The sequence below is a fragment of the Harpia harpyja genome, chromosome 3, assembly GCF_026419915.1.
Source record: "Harpia harpyja isolate bHarHar1 chromosome 3, bHarHar1 primary haplotype, whole genome shotgun sequence".
Classification (NCBI taxonomy): domain Eukaryota; kingdom Metazoa; phylum Chordata; class Aves; order Accipitriformes; family Accipitridae; genus Harpia; species Harpia harpyja.
The window spans coordinates 74,891,622-74,910,629 of NC_068942.1; the positions used below are offsets into that span (position 1 = coordinate 74,891,622).

Here is a 19,008-nt window from a genome sequence, read left to right on the forward strand (position 1 = left end):
ATTTGATGCCTATTCGACCTGCGGGAGGAATTCGTTCCAGATTGTTGCTTTGTGTGCAAGCTGCTTGCCACAGTCTGCGGAAGTCACGCAGCTTGCATGTATGCAGGGTGACTGTTGTTAAACTTCTAAGCAGGGAAAGAAAAAGTGGGTTTTTTAAAACACTTGTCATGACTGGGAGGTAAAAAACAACACTCCTCAGTGAGATGTTACGATGTGTGCTTTTACTTTATTTTCATCCATAGTATCTTGGTGCTTTAACGAGGGCGATAAACGTCACTCTCTGCAGCATATCAATCAGTCACCGAGATGCTCTCTAGCTGATTTTGATTCTCTTCTGACTCTCACAATTGGATCATGATTCCCAAGTAGAGCTTAAAAATATACCTCTTCTACTAATATGAAACGCCAAACTACTTTTTCTTCCAAATACAAGGGAACAGGAAGGAATAGCAATGTTTTTTCCTCCTTGTGTTAGCAGCATATTAGGTGTGTGTGATCCCCTTTGTTCTAGGGGAGAGTTCTCCCACACTGGTCTTCCCAGCGTGCCAGAAGGGGAAATAACTTAGTGATTCGGTAATCCATTAATGGATAGGTGTGTGTAATCAAAGACCAGGCTTGTTAAACATCTAAACACCCTTATTTCCTGCAATATCTGAATGAATTAACATTTTTTAAAAGCTTGCAGTAACTTAGTTGTACAATAAATGCCTTAATTTTTCTGGTTTGGAATTTGCTCAAAGAACCACCTTTTTTCCTTTCCAGATTTTCTACTAGGCAATTGGAGCATGTTCTCCTCAAATACTTATAAACTTGGTGATTTTTAGTTGGCATGTGGGTGTGTTTGTCCTTCGCTCCTGTCACGAAACCAGCACAAAGTCTACTTTTAATATGTTAGTTAAAGCCTCTTTGACAGCACTTTCAGCATGTTTCTACTGTTCTGTTTAAACTTGCTCTTGTTGGTGAACAGGTTTCTTCTGCCCTGGCAACGTACCCTTGTTCTTTAGAAGTCGTAAACTATACTACCTGCTGTCTCATCCCAACTGATATTTCTTCTCCTCCCTAATCCTGCTGGAAGGTGGGATGAGGAAAATTGTACAGTTTCTAACTTCTGCCTCTGTGCTTAAGTTTATACCTGTAAGTTGACTATGCAGCTTTCCTTTTGTCAAACTGCTGCTGAGACTTTGCACATGACACTATTTTCTGTCTAGAAATTGTATTGGCCATGAAGGTAAGACATGCTAAAACCACCAAGCAAATGAGGTCCAGAGAAAAAGTACACAATGAATGTGCTTCCTATACCTAAAAAACACTTTACTGATAATCTAAGTTCTTTTCCTCTTGCTGTTTGTTTACAGGATCTTGGTGTCAGGAATTGGCTGTTCTTTCATGTTTTTAACCTGTTCTAATTTTAATCCAGTCACTAAGAATAGTTCCAGTAAGTTGAAACTATTTGCAGTGCTTCAGGAATGCATATATATTACTAATTTATATGGAGCAATGATTTTTTTTATGTATGAAAGTATTTTATTAATTGTGTTTCTCCATTCTTCTTGTATTCAGGATTCCTTTTATTTAGCATTAGGGTGATCAACATGGGTTGTCACCTCGAATAGAAAACTTTGTCTAACATTGTGAGTTGATCTTGTAGGCTGAGACTCACATCTCAAGATATTTGTCTCCAGCATCTCATTGAATGAATAAAGCCTCGTTTAAAGGATGAAATACTTGAGACTACATGTGTATTGCTCTGTCTAGAATTTTACCTTGCTAGCAGTACAAAGCAACTGTAGCTCTGTTCGTGGTAGTGTTTATCATGTCAGTCTGAGCTGTCTGAGTTTGCATTTTCCATGCAAAGCTTCCCAAAGGCAAAGTCCACTTGGTTCACAAATTCCTGGACTTGTACATTTCCAAGAATTCTTCAAGATCCATCAGCATTCCATATGATTTTCCCAGAGTTCATGTGAATGACACATCAGCAGTCCAGTTTTATGCCTTTGAATATTTTAAAACTTTATAGTCTGTCATCATTGAAAGCTCTGGGATCAGACTATATGCTTTAAATAACCTTATCAGAAAAAGGCTTAAACAGTTTTTCACACTGTCCTGTGTTCAGTAATAAGAAGACTCTATAGAGAGAGAATAGAAGACAATGGAAAATAATGAAACTATTTGCAATGTAGATTAATTTTTTCCTCTTTATAACAGATATTTTTCTTTTCTATCAGAGAACCATTAAGAAGAAAAACTAATGGCAATGACTGTACAAGCCCAATTGCAAATAATCCTGGCTCAAAAAGGGATGCCCACTTCTGTGCAGTCTGCAGTGACTATGCTTCAGGATACCACTATGGGGTCTGGTCATGTGAAGGCTGCAAAGCATTCTTTAAAAGAAGTATTCAAGGTAGGAGAATCAGCTTTTGATAACTTTACTCAAATAAGTTGTTTCATGTGATTAGGAGCTGCAGTGGTTGATCTAGTAATGAGTTGATCTAAAATCCTGGTGTGTGGTGCTGCATGCTGAAAATAGAGCAACACATGACTTGACTACTTTATCTTTTGGCTCTTATGTTATCAAGATCTGGAAACATTACAAACTGAGCAATTGATTTCTTTAGAGAAGAGGTGGAATACATTGCACGCGAAGGCCCTGCAGCAAAGGCCTCAGTGGGATGGCACTGCAGACCTGTGAATCTGATTGCAGTTTGTGTCCCAAAGTAGACAGTAATTGTGAATTTGTTATAATAGACACAGTTAGGGTAGGTAACTGGAGACTTTGCTTGCCAGGAACTATTCTTGACAAGAGTATATTGCCTGGAGCTGTTGAGTCCTACACAGTATGTAGGATATAAAAATATGTGTAGCAAGTATTGGGTACAAACCTGATTATTGTTATTTCTCAGCCGTCCACACCCTAGAGCCTACATTGCAGTATTTCTTACTCTGCCAGATCTCCCTATCTAAGCTTTCCACTTCGGTGTTTAAATTCTTAAATATTTGGTATTTAGTTCAAATTTGCTGAGTGGCTGCAATATGAACTAAATGTAGGTGTCCATCTTTGTTACCACAGCCTACGGGCAGTGACTTATGCACCATATTGCAGCTTTGGACCACTTAATTTCTTTAACCTTGGCTCTACTTGTCATGTTCTTTCGCCTCATCTGGGGCCTCTTGGTGAAAACTTAATTGGATTGACACTGGATACTACGTACGCATACTAACGCAGAAAATCCTGTCATTTTTCAGTTTGTAATGTTCCCTTCCTCTTCTGCACACAAAGCCTTTAGCAATCTTGAGATATTTTCTTTTGGATCAATATGGCAGAGTTGGCATCACCACTAGAATCAAATTTAATTCAAAACTTGTTTGCCCTTTCAATTTATTGTGCAAGTTCTGCATGGGTGAATAACAATTTCTATAAACTGGTGCAAGTTCTTTTGATTTCTAAAATAATTGAAGAGACCTTTGTCTCCAGTTTGTCACAAATGGAGACTGCATTTGATCGCAAAGTGTTTTCTGTCAGGAAAATTATTTGCCTGCTCTGCATTGCTCACATGTGCTTTGGCCACGAACAAGTTACCCATTGTGGCCTTTTGTACACCTTAATGTACCCTGTCAGGTAACATTTGTTTGTAATTCAAATAAATCAAAGTAAGTTCTTGGCATAAAACACTACCAAGCACTCAGTTGCAACTGTTGTTATGAAGGATATTGCTTATAAAAATAAAAAAACTTCTGGGCCTACCATAAACCAAAATGTTGGGCTAATGCCTGATTAAAATTAGATGGTATGACTGAGTGTGTGGTCTCCTCTGCTTGTCCAAGTTTGTAGTGTAGTGTATTTGTCCCACATCTCTGAACATCTGCCTGCAAGCTGAATTATCCCAAGGCCACAGGAGTTTTAAACCATTTCATACTCCTGTGTGCTTGGGTTATAGTGCAACAGAGAGCTTCCTCCTCCTTTCCCCCCATGTTGTGTGAAGAGTGATAAACAGTAATTTGTTTTTCAGTCATATCTGCCAGTAGGAAACAGGACAAACTGTAACCTGATCTCTTCTTTTTAAAATTGTCAGTTCAAAAATTCAAGGTTAAAATTATTTTAATTTTGCAAGGAAATAGTCACAATGGTTCAGTTAAATAATTACTCTTGGGGACATGAACTCTTGGACTTGCATCAAGTAAAAAAAAATCTAGTAGCTGTATCTTTTCCTGATCTATTCTTAAAGTTTAAAAAAATAACCTAATGTCTTTTCTCTCAGGTTGTTTTTTAAGAAATGTAAATGAGTGAATATTTTTTGCATCATTTGGTAACTACTGCAAGAGAGATTTCCAGTATTTGGCAAGAGATTATTTGACTGAGCATGCTCAAGTCCAATTTACAGTAATAAAACTTTGGACCAGATTATTGATTAATGAAATACAATAATGTAAAGGGGTTTGGGTGGGAGCAAGGTGAGGTGGAAGAGAAGGAGAAGACAACAGAAGAGGCTGTAGTGGAGACTGATGAAAATAAAAGATACACTTGTCCACAATATCTAAAAGTTATACCTTCTGCTTGTGCTTTTTTTTGTACTATACAGCATGCGTTATTTTATACTAGTCTTCTTTCTCTCTTGGGTTGCTTTGTTTTATTAACTTTGGTCCAGGGTCAGTCCTCCAAAGACTTCTTCATTCCTGGAACTCACCACGTCAGAGAGTTCAGTAAATAGAGCTGTAGTTTACTTAAATCTTTGCAGGACTGAAGCTGTGTGCACTGCTGTTTTCAGCTCTGCCAAGGGAAAAAACCCCAAACCTATCTGTTATCTGTGGAGTCCCAATATACAGTAAGAAGATGGATGTTGGGAGCAAATTTCCACAAAAGCATATGTCACATTTTCAAAAATGAGTTGGTATTAGAAGGTGCTTGGTTATCTAACAGCCATCAGTAAAAGCCGGTCTGTGTGTGTTTACTTTTTGAGGCCACAGATTGATGTTTTCAGTATAGGATAAATATGCATTTTTGCATCAGTTAAATTAATGGAGCTTAGATATAAGAATGAAAAAGTTGACATGCTTAAAATCAAGAAGGTCCTGATTTGGGAAATGACCAAGAGAGACTGTTGGAGATGTTGTTTTTTCTCTTCTTACTCTGCTGCAGGACATAACGATTACATCTGCCCAGCTACCAATCAATGCACGATTGACAAAAACAGGCGCAAAAGCTGCCAAGCATGCCGGCTACGGAAATGTTATGAAGTGGGAATGATGAAATGTGGTGAGTTTTGCATGTCTGTGTTGTTTGCTTGGGTTTTTCTGGCTTTTTTGTTTTCCCTGTCAGTCAATTCTTTTTTTATTTTTTCTTTTTTTCTTGGAATCCTAAAAAGGCACAACAGGCAATTAGAGCAAGGTTTAAGCTGGTTTTATAGGAAGGAATGTACTGATTCTTGAAGCAGAAGACTTTTCATTTTCAGAAGAAAACCCGTGGGAAGGAGTAAGGTGTAGGTTAAGCACAGGAAAACCATAGTACCTCTGCAGAGCTCTGTGAAGGCAGTTTACTTGCATTCTGTGATGTGCAGAATGGGAACCCAAGACCTGCTGCTGCCTGAGCCTCAAACAGAACTGAAATCCCTTCTAATATGGGGTAAATGAGCCTGTACTGTTCTCTGCTCATTGAATGTAATGCAAGAACAGCAGTGCCATATCAGAGCAGTAGTTAATTAACCCAGTATCCTGCCTCCAGCAGTGGCGAGAGTGAATGCCTCGGGAGGAGTGTAAGAATGAGACTAGCATCTAAGTGAAACTACTGCTGACAACTCTCAGCTTCCAAAAATTAGCTGTTGGGGACTTCTGGTCTAGAAGAGGTTCTTGTATTTAATAGGTCTTAATATATTAATAGAATGACAACTTTTCCATTGTCCCTCTTTTTAATCCTGTAAAGTCTTAGCATCTACAACATCCCATAGCAGCTTGACCACCTGTCATGTGAAGAACCAGCTCTCTGGTTACCAGGCTTTTTTGTGGGGCTTTGGTGGTGCGGCGAGGGGAAGGCAGTGGGCAGGCTGTTGTTTTTTTTTAACAGGCTATTCTCAGATGATGCCCCCATCAAAAGAAATAGCGAACAACCACTGTTTGGCACTGTGCCACTCAGAATTATCCAGCCTTTTCTCTTACTCCTATCTTGTACTTACAGCGATGTGACTTCAATGTAGTTGTACATTTATAGATGATAATTTAAAGGTTACTTTTAAGAAGAAAATAACTTGAAAGATATTTTAATATCTAATGTACTTTCACAGTCAAGGTTTGTTGTTGTTTGTTACAGATTTCCCAATGTACATGATAGAAATAGGCTGGGAAAACATCACATAGTAACACTGGGGTGGAAAGGAGAAGGTCACTGTGCTTAGTCCTCTGTGATTTGCAGGCATGCATCTCATTTCATCCCATTTAATGTAGATACCTATTTCTATTTCAAGGCTAGGCAGTGTTTTCACCCTTCCACTGCTCTGATCTGAAGGCTGTTTGCCTGTTTCATTAGGAACATTCTTTAGAATTCCAGCCTGCATTTATTGCTGGACAATTAATGCCCATTTGTTCTTGTGGCAACATTGTCTTGCAGCTTAGAGGCTTCTCTTTTCTTTATTGTTAATGGTCTGGTTGTATTTATGGACTACATCATATCCCCTTCACAACCTTTGTTTTATGAGGCTCAGTAAACCAAGAAATCTCCTCCTCTTGCCAAATAGGAGAGTAGACAGAATCTGAAAGTCATCAGGGTAGCTCGTCCCTCGATCTGCTGCATGCAGAAATAATCCATTTTGCACTTGGATAACCAGAATCATGGACAGTATTCCTGTGAACTCTCCTCACTGTAGTAGCATTAATACATACCTGTTTCTGTGGAAGCTTTTCTCTGCATACAATCCAGGATCCTATTTGCCTTTTTCATGCTTGCATCACGCTGGCAGTTCATAATCATTCTATGATCTGTTATGATTGCAGCCTCCCTGTTCATTTCTAGCTTATATCTCCCAGCTTAGAGCTACAATTTCAATTGTTCCTTGTATTATTTTTGTACTCCTGGAGTACATTCAGTTTCTGTTGCTCAAGTCAACTAGTTCTTTCTATATGAAAGTCCTATCTTCCTCTGCACTGATGATGCATCTCAACTTTATTGGTGTTTTTCATTAAAATGGTCTTGGCTACCTTTGCTGTCTGGCTTCCAGAAAGGAAAGCCTAACACTGCAAAAGAGACTCCTTTTGAAACCTTACTTTCTGAATGGTGTCACTGTCTTTTGTTCGTCTTTATGACTGAAAATTTTACTCAAAGTTTTTCCAACAGGAGTTTCTATCAAGCCCCAATTCTGGAGTTGGAGAGTTTTTGTAAAGATTGATTCCACTATGATATTGTAACATAGTCCTCCACAATGCTTTCTTTAAATTAATACTATTATTCTAATTGTCCAGGAAGTCCTGGTTTGTGATTAGACCTCATAGGCACTATGGTATTACAAGTAATAAATCTTAATATGTACTTAGCCTGTGTTCCTTTTTAATATTGTCATATATTCATAAACATATTTTCCTACAATAATGAATGTTTATAGGATATTAATGACTGTGCCAGGCCAAAAATGACACTTTGAAACTATAATAGGAACACAACAGGAAGAGTATTTTTTAAAAATTAGTTTTTTAAATAGTAGCAGTGAAATTTGAGACTCTTGAGAATTTAATTTGAGAGTCTTAACAATTTAATTTTAGAAAAAGGAATATGAAAATTACTCAGAATTATCTGAGTTGCCCGATGAGTTAAGTGGCAGCTGTGAGTAATGCTGATGCATGGACACATGGTGACAGACATTTAAACCAGAAAAATTTTAAGACTGTATTTCTTGCATGAAGTGTAAATGCCATTTCCTGCAGACCAGAGTGATTATCTTCCAAGTTTTTTCTTGTTAGAGCCATGCTTTAATACAGTTTTTTTTATTGTAGAAAGCCATAAAAGAGTATGTTTTCTTTTTAATGAAGGCTTTTCCTCATCTCTGCTCCTTTCCCAGGTCACTTAGTGAATGCATTGGTTCACATCTGCTAAAACCCTGGATAGGACAGAATGGTTTGTAAATGCCTTTTTGCTCGGTGGAGACTTGTTGTCCAGCAGAAGTGACAAAAGAACCTCAATTACCTCTTTGTAGTTTATGAAAGCTCTCCATAAAAACTCTGTGCTGTTTGCATCAAATCTTTAAATCCTTATTTTTGCATATTATCAATAGACACCTTGAGAAAAAATATACGTATATGTGTGAGGGTGTATATAGCATATGTTTCGGTGTGTAAATGTGATTAGGCAGTACATGCCATCTTTAAAACAGGAGGAGGCAGTAGGAAAAGTGTTGCTTTGGAGCTTCCTGGCCTGAAACTCTTTTGGATGTCATTGCATTCATAAACGCTAAGAAGTCAACCCAACAAGCCATGGGTATTTCCATGGGAGGCTAGCTTGAGGGTGCTTTGTATTAAGGTGATAATGGATTTTCTTACGAAATATACTATCATTCCCAAAAGCACAATGAGGGTCTTAGACACTGCATCTGCACGTTTCTCTGTAGGAAGTCTGTGTTGCCTACTGTTCCAATCAAGAAAGCTACTGCTAAATATTGGCACTAGGACTACTAGCAATGGTAGAAAAATAATTGCAAAGCACTGCCACCAGGAATAAGGAAAACAGAAATACTGCAGTAAACTCCACCCAGCAAGTTCAATAAAACAGATCAGGATAAAATTGGTCTTTTCTTGAAGATTTCTGGTATTTACCTGGGGAGCTGAAATGGACTGGGCTGTTTGCCAAAGGCAGTAAAGAAGAGGGGAGTTGCTTCATCACTTCGCTATAGCCACCCTGGGAACAGCTGTGCTCGTGCTTTTCTTTTTTGCTTCCTGAGGCTCAAATAGACCTTCTTCCACAAGGAGTTTTCAGTTTCCCTGTTGGACTAGACTTACCTTTTATTCCCCCGCTCTGCCCCGCTCCTCTATCTTTTTCCCCATGTGCCAGTTCTCAATGTGTTGAAAATGTTCCAAAGATAAAGCCCCTTTCTGCCCAAAGTGAGGAGGCTGAGGGCCCATACTAAAAAGTGATGGAGAGATACTGCCCTTGAATACTGGCATCATTCCACAAGTTAGCAGAAAGAAAAACAGACTTCTCCGTGGGCTGATACAGTTCAGGATTTGGCACTCTTTCTCCTGTGTGTGGCTGCTGTGTGCAGTTTCTGGATAGCACTTTGAAATACTGTAATTTACTTTTCACGCAGAAAGTAGGGAAAAAAGTTTCATGGCATTCTCTGGACATCAGATGTATTAATTGTATTTTAGCGATTATAAAAATTACTGTAATTTCAGCTGATATTCTCATGTGTGGGAGACGGCAGCTGCTTTGTCAGTAGGTCTGCTCTGTGAATACAGGTGTACTCGCCAGAACATTTGCATTTACTTTCAAAGGTGACTGGAGTGATAATGATTTACTAATGTATACTTGAGCGAGTTTTAAGCTCAAACACTTACAAAAACTGATTATAATAATTTCAGTGGTAGAATCTGCAGTCACTGCTGAACTGGTTAGTTACATAAGCAGTTGCCAGGGACCCAAATCAATATAAGGAGCAACATGCCATATAACTGCCCACCATATCAGACGGCAGAGGCATTTGTGATCTTCAAAGAATTTGTAAAGAAAGCAGGAGTTCCTTTAAAAATAATGTGTTTCACTGCCAATAATACTTGTTGTGGCTAGTTCATGGGTGAGTGAACAACAGGCTCATTTTAATGACTTTTTTTTCAATGTGTCTTATTTCTTACATTCTTGTGATCATCTACCCATGTCGTCTGTGGTGCTGTAGCTTGAGGTCTTGCCCTTGGTCCAGCATTCTTAGTTGAATACAGCTATTTTCTTGTGCAAAGAATAACTCTAAATAAGGAGAGTGCTGTAGGCAGAATGAGGGATTTGATCATCTTGTGCAGTCCTCCAATTGCCTGAATTACCTTTATTTGAATGAATATTAGCTATGAAATATGGTGAGGGAGTTTATGGTAAAGTTGGAGATAGTCCCTAGTCTGAGAAGCTGTATTTTATTGCTGTACCTTTCCATAGATTGATCCACATCATTGTGTCTAGTTAAGCCAAACATTAAGCTGGTCTATAATTATTTATAATGTATAGTTTTATAAGCACTTATACATGCCTGTTGGATGCTAATAGATGTACAGGTAAAATTTCTCAGTACTGCCTAAAATTTGGATTTGAATAAAAAGCACAGAAGTTCCTTTACGTTGTTGAAATGTTTTAATTGGAAAGGCTGCTACTTTCTGATGTGTCAATTAACTAGCAAGCTTAAAAGTTGTTTTCTTAGCTGTGTAATCTTACAATAGACTCTTCCCCCCCCTAAATTTTAATGTGAAAATAAATGGTATCTCTTTTAATTACTGACGAGCTGTGTTTTATGCACACTGCTCAGTGAATCAGCCTTCGCCTGCTTTAGCAATAACTGGCCATTAAAAAATACAAACAATAATTCACAATCTGGTTTGGCTGGGGGGTTCCCACCCCCCCTTTTTTTTTGTCACCAACTATATTATTTTTTTTTAGTAACAAGTTTTTTATGCAGAAATGTCATAACACTCCTAGTTTGGCTTTCTGCACTGGAGATGTGATTACAGAAACTGGTTTTATGTTTTAAATGGATCTTTTTTTTTTTTTTTTTAAATAAGCACTGCTTATATACGAAACTTGATTTAGCTAAATAACCTGAACTTAAAGGGGCTTGCTGTTTCCTGGTAAGAACCCTCCACAGGTGTTGAGACCTTTAATACTGTCAATAAGTATCACAACCCGACTGAATTATTTTAAGATGGAGCATGGGGTGCAGCTGCACACATGAAAATTGTACAAGATTGTATCAGAACAGGATGCTGGACTACTATTTTAAAATTTTTGTTAAAATTTTACTGATTTCTTTGATCTGCATTAAAGTACCTGGACTCTTACCTGCATGTTTATATTTTGGATAGGCTACAAAATGTTATTTAAAAATCTTTACAACAGTGAACTGGAAAGGATAACTCAGGTCTTGGCACCAAAGACCTGATATTTTCTGTGCCACAGAGAAGTCTGGGTGACAGTGTAACAGAGCTGAAGACAGCTGATCAGAGGATGTGGAGTCCTACACTTGGTTCACTTCAGTGCCAGGAACTGAACTAGGGTCAATGAGCTCGTTACAAGTGCTTGCTTGACCACATGTTGCTTCTGGCAGGTGTGTCCAAACTGCTGGAATTTCTTCCTCTTTGTGTCAGTAGGCATCGCCTCCCCTCCCAGCTCCCTCTTAAACCAGTAGTTTTTCTGATTTTATCATTTTAGATATGGTCCCTAACTGAACAACTTTTCCATGTGTTTAATTAAAAGACTGCTGCTCATGTATCTTCTTTTTGGGTCTTCACAGTTCCACCAGGTACTGGAAAACAAAAACTATGTATGTCATGGAGCAGTTGGTATTTTCTGATAGCTCAAGAAAATTTCTCCTCTGCCTGCATCTCCCTATGGCTTTTAGTCCCTCTGTGCAATTTTTCTTGTTCTGTCCTTCAAGATGTCCGTGTTCAATGTGCTTCAGTTTTCTAAATAGTGGAAACAATGTGCGGTGTTGCTTCTTGCTTTAGTTCAGATCTCTCCTGGAGGTTACGGTCTCTACATGCACGTTCATATGGAAATCAGAGCCATGGATCTCTCTGTAGATAGAGCACCCTGATACCTAGGCATTTCTGCATCTGTCTCCAGTTGTACTTTTGTTCCAGTTGCTTAGCTCACTGTCAACCTTTCCTCTTTTTGTCTTCCCTGATGGAAAATATTTACATACTTTCTGTGCATGACATGACTTCAGAACAATCTGCAGCCCACTGTGCCATTCTAATGTTTTTCTGAAGCTGACAAAGCACTTTAAGATTTTCCTCTTGACCTTTGTGCACTAGTCCAAAATGAGGCTTAGCACAGAGTTCACTACATCATCCAAGCGTCTTTGTAGAAATTAGTCTATGCCTCACTGTCCTTTCACTCTCTCGGGAAGAAAAGGATTTACCCAGACAGAAGAAACTGCTCTGTGACTTCTGTAGTTCTGCAGGTAACCTTTTTGGGGGGTATCATCATCAAGTCTGATTTCATGAATCTACCATAAGATAATGTCTCAAGCTCTGATTGATTGTCTCTGCTGGTATGTTATCTTTCCCTAACTGCTGTTCAGCTGCTCTGGCAACTTCTAGCTAGATTGGCTAAGCATTTGGTTCTGAAAATCATTGATTGTTTTCCTTCAATCTATTATTTGTGCAAATGTCCTATCAGTACTCAACCCATTTCATCCTACCCATATTCCTTTTAAAGATGCAAAACCATCCCTGCCCCAAATGGTGCAGACTTTAAGCTGGACTTCCAGCTGATAATGCTTGCAGTTCCAAATGCCTTGTTCCACTTGGATTCCTCCATGCATGAGGACTTTTCATTGATCTGGTTTTGCCCATTTGTCTTCCAGTCTCTTGCATTTCCAGGTAGAGGGTGTTCTCCAATATTGAGAACTTCTTTAGTGGTGATCCAGTTCTCTTTTACATCTGAGGTGGTTTACTGAACAGGCAGCAAGTGAGGATGATAGCAATGTGCAGTTGAAAGTTCCACATCCTTAAAGTCCTGGCAGACTCTGTTAATCCTTATCCAGTCTTTTCAGTGCCTTCAGGTTGTACCTGACTGGCCTTTGCATCTCACCCTTCTCACGGGTTGACTCAAATGGTGCTTGACAGCTGCTGAAGGCAAGACAAGACTATGACCTGAAAAGCCACCTCATCTGAGGAACCTCCACCACTGAGAATCTGCATTCACTCAACGTCTTATTTAGCAAGACAAAGTCTTGTCAACAGCATCTGAAATTAATTTTTTGTGCCGCCACTGCCTTTATTTTTAATTTGGCTTGTGTTTGGACCTCTTTGCTAACTGAAACCCAGGGCCAGAATGGCATTGCCGTGTTGGAATTTAGATAACTCATGGTCTATATAACTCTGATCCATATGGATGAAGAATGATAGGAACTGCTGAATCCAGTAGCTTGACAAGGGAAACTGCCACATTGCCACGTCCCCAGGTCCAGTAGCAAGTCTAAGTGTGTATTGTTATTAGGCACATACACACACAATACCTGTATCCACAGTCAGCCACATAGATCAGCACAGATGGAAAATATAGCACTCCTATGAACACAAGCAGTGGAAAATATATGCATTTATACAATATGGATCATTCCAATAGCTGGGTTTAGACACTCAGTCTGTCAAATAGTTGGCCTGTGGATCCCCATATCTCCCCAGCTGATGGCTTCTGGGTCTGTAGCCTCACCCCAGTTGCTGGTACTCAGCCCTTCTCCCCAACAAATGGTCACAGAAACACACGTGTGCTATGGATCCCTCCAGTAACTGGCTTTAGAAAGTCAATGTTATCCAGTCGCTGGTCCCTGGATCCTCCGTTCTGCCAGGTACCTTTTGCACAAACTCTCTTGCGCATGCGCAGCTGGTCCAAAAATATCCCCCTACCAGTAGCTGACACCCAGATCCTCTAGTCTTTCTAGTAGGTGGCTTGAAATGCCTGGTCCCTCCAAGTGAACTGAAAAGCCTTTCCTGTTGACTTAACCTGCTGGGTGTCATGCCCAGACCACAGGCTGATCATTCTCCTGTGATAGCCCTGAGAGTAGCCTAGTCAGTGTACTTGTCACTAGTTAGGTTCTTGGGATTCTTTTACCTTCATCGTTCCTCTGCTTCTTTGTCTTCACACACTTTATGAAGCCTTTAATCACATACCCTAATGAAGAAGAACCAGAGTCTGTGACTAGGGCAAGAAGTCTTCAGGCAACACGCCAAAAAGACTTCATAAATGTGGTAATGTCAAGATAGTAGTGGGACTGAAACCAAATGAGACAACTTGTTATGCTTTAAGACTCCATGGTCTCTATGTTTGCAATAATAAATGTCGGTCTGGTATAGATTTATGTTAGCACAGGCATTTTCATATCTATGAAAATTCAATCTTTGAGTATCATATGTCAGTAAAAGTGTTGATGACCAGCACAAAAAATTAACTTCTAAAAGATTTAGAGGACAATTTAGTTGTGATATTAGAAATGTTAAGTGCTGGAGGATTCCAGTCTAAGGATCTCTTCAGTAACTTCAATTTTTAAATATCTTGATTTTTAATTTGGTACAATCTTGCACATTAGTTGCACATCCTGCCAAGGATTATTTGCAAATCAGTAAACATAGTCCTTGTTATAGAATATGCTAAAGGGGTGAGGGAAGTAGAAGCCATGTCTGAATGTTTTAGCAAATCCCCATACCATGTTTTTGGAGATGCTTTTCGACTCTTTCCATGGTGGCTATGCAAGAACAGATAACAATGATCCCACCAATAACACTGACAGAGAATTGGAGAATGTTTGGTGGTGTCAGAATGAACAATAAATTAAGTCCAGGAATTTAAAGTACTGCTCTTTGTAACAGAAATAGCGTTCTGCATGCAGAACTCCAAACAGGGGGCTTGCTCCTTCTAGTTGTAGATATCTGAATTTGCTTTGGGGAAGCTCCTGCTGGCTTAATAGGACTTAGGGAGAAAATAGGTTGTATCTCAGTAGGTCCCTAGCTGAACACCCAGCTAGCAGTGAGGCCTAGCTGTGCTTCTGGCTGAGGTATTTACTCTGCATCATGGCCCAGACTTTCAGAAGTCTTTTCTTCCCCCAGTTTACATCTCAAACAGAATTTAAGAACAGAATTTACAAACAGCTATCTTTATTTGTATTTAAAGACTTGATTTATCTCTTTTTGATGTCAATGGGAATTTTCCCGTGGACTTTTAAAGTGAGTTAACTGTAGCTCAAAAATAAACATTTCTAAACTTTATTTTTTGTTTAGTAGAATAAACAAAAGCCTCAGCTGAAGTCAGTGGAAACAAAGTTAAGTCAATGCTGAATGCTCTAGAAATTCTGAAACTTGATGTTCAATATTAGAACATCCAATATTAAAGGGTTTTTCCCCCTTCTCACCCAAAAATTTGGATTTATGTAATGCAACACTGAGAGAAAAATACTTGAATGCAATCATGTGCCTCTCGTGTCAGGCTCAAGAAGAGAACGTTGTGGATATCGGATCCTGCGTAGCCATCGTAATTCAGAAGATCAGGTGCATTGCATTGGCAAAGTCAAGAAATACAATGAGACAGCAACCCGCGTAAAAGAGATCCTGCTCAGCACAGTCAGTCCGGAGCAGTTTGTTTTAACACTACTTGAAGCGGAGCCTCCCAATGTGTTGGTGAGTCGTCCCAGCAAACCATTCACGGAGGCCTCCATGATGATGTCCCTGACAAAACTGGCAGATAAAGAGCTGGTTCACATGATTGGTTGGGCCAAAAAAATTCCTGGTAAGAATTTCAGTCTTGTTTTTGTTTATTTTAGTCAATGCTTTTACCATCAATGTATCATTCTCTACCCTGAAGTAATAGCACAGCACAGTAAATGTATGGTATGAAAGTCTTAGTACTTTATCCTGTAAAGTAATGGACAATTTATTGCTCTCAGTAATTCACCTGGATGTATTTTGATTTAGACAACAACCTAGCCCATAATTTTCTGTCGGTTGTTAGTCAAATAATACTTTTTCAGTTTGCTAAAAAGCATAGTTGGTGTTGCATGTAATTTCTGCCTCATCAGCTATAAACACCTGATTAATCTGATTTAGAAGGTTCTTTAAAAGGGGTATTAACTAGATTGCTATAAAAAAGAAATTAAAACCAAATTCTTTCCTTGAATCTTGATAGAAGGTTTCTAATACAGTTGAAAACTGAAGTGTGTCCGAGCACTGAGTGTCTGCAATTGCTTCATTTGACATAGTTGCTACACAAGAGCATCAGATTGCAAAGTGGTGCACAGTATCGATCTCAAAATTATTGTGTGCTCTCCTTTGAAACAAAAATCAATAAGGATGCTTTTGGTTGTTGGCAACACAAAGAACATGCACTGAAGTACAACTACATGCGTTATTGCCTTGAATGTCTCAAATGTGACCCCAGTATTGTGGCAACGTACCATTTTACTTCTTACAAACTAGAAGTGGTGAGCATTTGCAATTCCTTCTCCATGAAGCGCCCACGATTGAAACAGTCAGAATAAAGAATAAAAGCCAGAATAAAAGCAGGCAGCACACAGAGAAGATAGTTGGCAACGCTGTGCAGAAAACTTGCTGGCTGGCATACACTAAGCCGCAGACTGTGGCCCTTTAGTGAGAGCTAAGGTGACCAACTAGTAATAGTGAGCTGAAAGAAGCATTGAATAATTGACAGACATATAGCAGCATGGGGCTAAATCCTTAACTTCAGATATAGTGCTCTGCTAGAAGCGATTCCTATGGCTGTGTTTACCTTGCATGGCTAATACATTCTGCAGTGCGTCCGGTAGTCCTAACCCCACATCCATCAGGACTGAGGAGCCAGCACACCATGGCTCCTCTCGGATTTTATGCTGAAGGCAACCAGAGCATGCTGCTGCTTGCCCTGGTCTTGTCATGCTCGTGCACTATGAACAGCACTTGCTCCTGCTTGAATACGCACACAGGAATTCATGACAGTAATCCTTACGTCTAGAAATAAACTGACTGTGTACACAGTACAGGAAACAAGTTTGGTGGAGAATGTTTCATATAATCCTTAAACTAAGACTTTAGAAGAAGGGAAGCGTATCTTATTTCAGATCTAGGTGGAGTGGCTGAAGGTGCTACCAGCTCTAGCTGCTGGACCACATCTGCTAGTTGCAGATTACAGCCTCCACGGCTCAGCCGCTGTGTCGGAGGGTTCAGGTGTGATGGTTTTAGGGTGTGCAAATCCCAGGTCAGCGGCTGAGCTGCTGGGGACGAGACGCTCGCACAGCACAAGCATCTTAAATCCCACTAGCGATTTGCAAAGTGATAGTGCTTTTGCCATCAATGTGGAATATTTTAAACTGAGAGCCTAAATCCTTAATCCTAATTTTTCCTGATTTAAGAAACTCTGAAAATAACTGTGAAGTAAGTATCCATAAGGGGTGTCTATTGCTATAATTTCTTGTCTAATCATAAAAAAAACTTGATTAAAAAGTACCATTTCAGAGGACTCTATATAGTTATGTTAATCAGGTAGAAAGTGAATTGTGAAGGAAAACCAGGGAAAGTCTTGGAAAACGACGTCGTTTTAAGCAATATTTGAATGGGAAAAAACCACCCAAACCAACCTTTTCCTTTTTCTGATTGTTCTTAATTTCTATTTATTTTAATTATGGTAGCTTTTTTTTTAAAAAAGCAACCACAAACCCAAAACATCACCCAGTTGAGATTAATTTTTTGAATTTTTTAAAAGTTTGGTTTCCAAACCAACCCGAATTTTGACATTGATCACTTTTAGTTTATTTTCAACATATGTCAGAAATAAAACCTTTTTCTTGGCAATAAGAGAACTGTATGAAGAAAACCCGTTGAAGCAATCAACCCCCCTCAAAACAGTTTCTAGGAATGCTGACAATTTATCACATATGTTTGTTTTTTATGATCACTCCTGTTACACAAAACAGAAATAAACACCATTTTAGAACAATGCCAAAAATAGATGTGATGTTTAATACATACCTAATTATAAGTAATATTGATGTATTACATGGCAGTTAGAGCATTTACTTCAATGTGGATTTTTTTTTTCCATTAAAATAACTGCGATGACTAAAGCTCAGAACATAGAATTTCAGTTTTCAAAAAATTCTTGCCTGAAGTTAATCATCTAGATCCATGCCTGGTTCCTGGAGGTAAGGTCTTAGAAAAAAAAAATAGAGTTCTTGACTAATGGCCCAGTGAGCAGTAATTTTACTTTCTGTAAAGCTGAATATTTGCTTTTGTGTACCTGGGATAGAAGCCCATTTTCACCTCTAAATTATTACTGTATATTATTTCGACACTCGCCAAAAGTGAAAGAAAATCTTTTTGTTTTTCCTTATAGAAGCTTATGTTAGCAGTAACTTTTTACCTAAATAGGAAAGATAAAAGTTTATTTTTTTTTCCTATTTAATATTTAATGACATTCTTTTGCTATGAGTTTTACTCTGTGACTGTATTTTTGTCTGTACTTTCAGCTTAATGGATTGTATTTTTGTTGTTGCTCAGTAAAATAGGAGCTGACACGTGGATTTTTTTCCTTCTGAATTCCAAGTATTTTAATTCTAAGTTGTCAGATGGCAGAACATAACTTCTGTAATTTCCTTTTACTTTGCTGACCTAGTCTAAGAGAGTTCAATGTGGTTCATAGCTCAACCTGTACTGCTAACCAATAGGATGTTGTCATATTGAAATTTGGATTTATTATGCAACCTACTGTGTTGCTGGCCAAAGCAGTGTGTCTTTTGCTAGTTACTACACATCCAGCACAAATTTATTCTTGTCCTAGTAATTTATAATTAAATGATTAGGTATAGAGCACATGATTTAAAGGACATGTAGTACAGCCGTAGAAAAATAAGTAGTTTAATGTACTCTGCAGCAAATAAAATAGGACTTCTGACACTGCAATGGAAGCTGTGGTGGTGATGTGCTGTCCTCAATTTTTAAAGCATAAGATTGTTAGGAAAAGGAAAGGTATAGTCCTTCTAATAGCTGTGCTCAATGGTCATAAATCATACTGCTGGTGCTGATAATGTGATTTTAGCAGATGACATCCGGGCTTAATCTGGATCTTTACATATCTGTAGATTCAACGCTGGGACTTGGTCTGACATCTCGCTCAAGTGAGATGATAGTTTTTAATCCCAGTAACTGGTTGTTTATGCTAGAAAAATGAGCACATGCTGGCGTAAATGTTTATTTAAATAAACTTCTGAAATGTCTTTCGGCTGTTGTTTCCCAGGAGACTGCCACTGTCAGTTTGTACTATTCACATTTCCATGATTATTTTCCTAAAGGCAC

General features: G+C 38.7%; 1 protein-coding gene across 6 annotated transcripts in view; it reads left to right on the top strand.

The window, feature by feature from the left end:
• The window catches only part of ESR2 (estrogen receptor 2), a 38,283-nt gene that overhangs the window by 8,878 nt on the left and 10,397 nt on the right, over positions 1–19,008 (top strand). For all 6 annotated transcript variants that reach the window (XM_052783420.1, XM_052783421.1, XM_052783418.1 and 3 more), the window contains 3 exons: positions 2,226–2,401; positions 5,135–5,251; positions 15,155–15,454. In XM_052783420.1, coding sequence (XP_052639380.1) covers positions 2,226–2,401; positions 5,135–5,251; positions 15,155–15,454 — 593 coding nt within the window. The remainder of the gene's footprint in view (positions 1–2,225; positions 2,402–5,134; positions 5,252–15,154; positions 15,455–19,008) is intronic.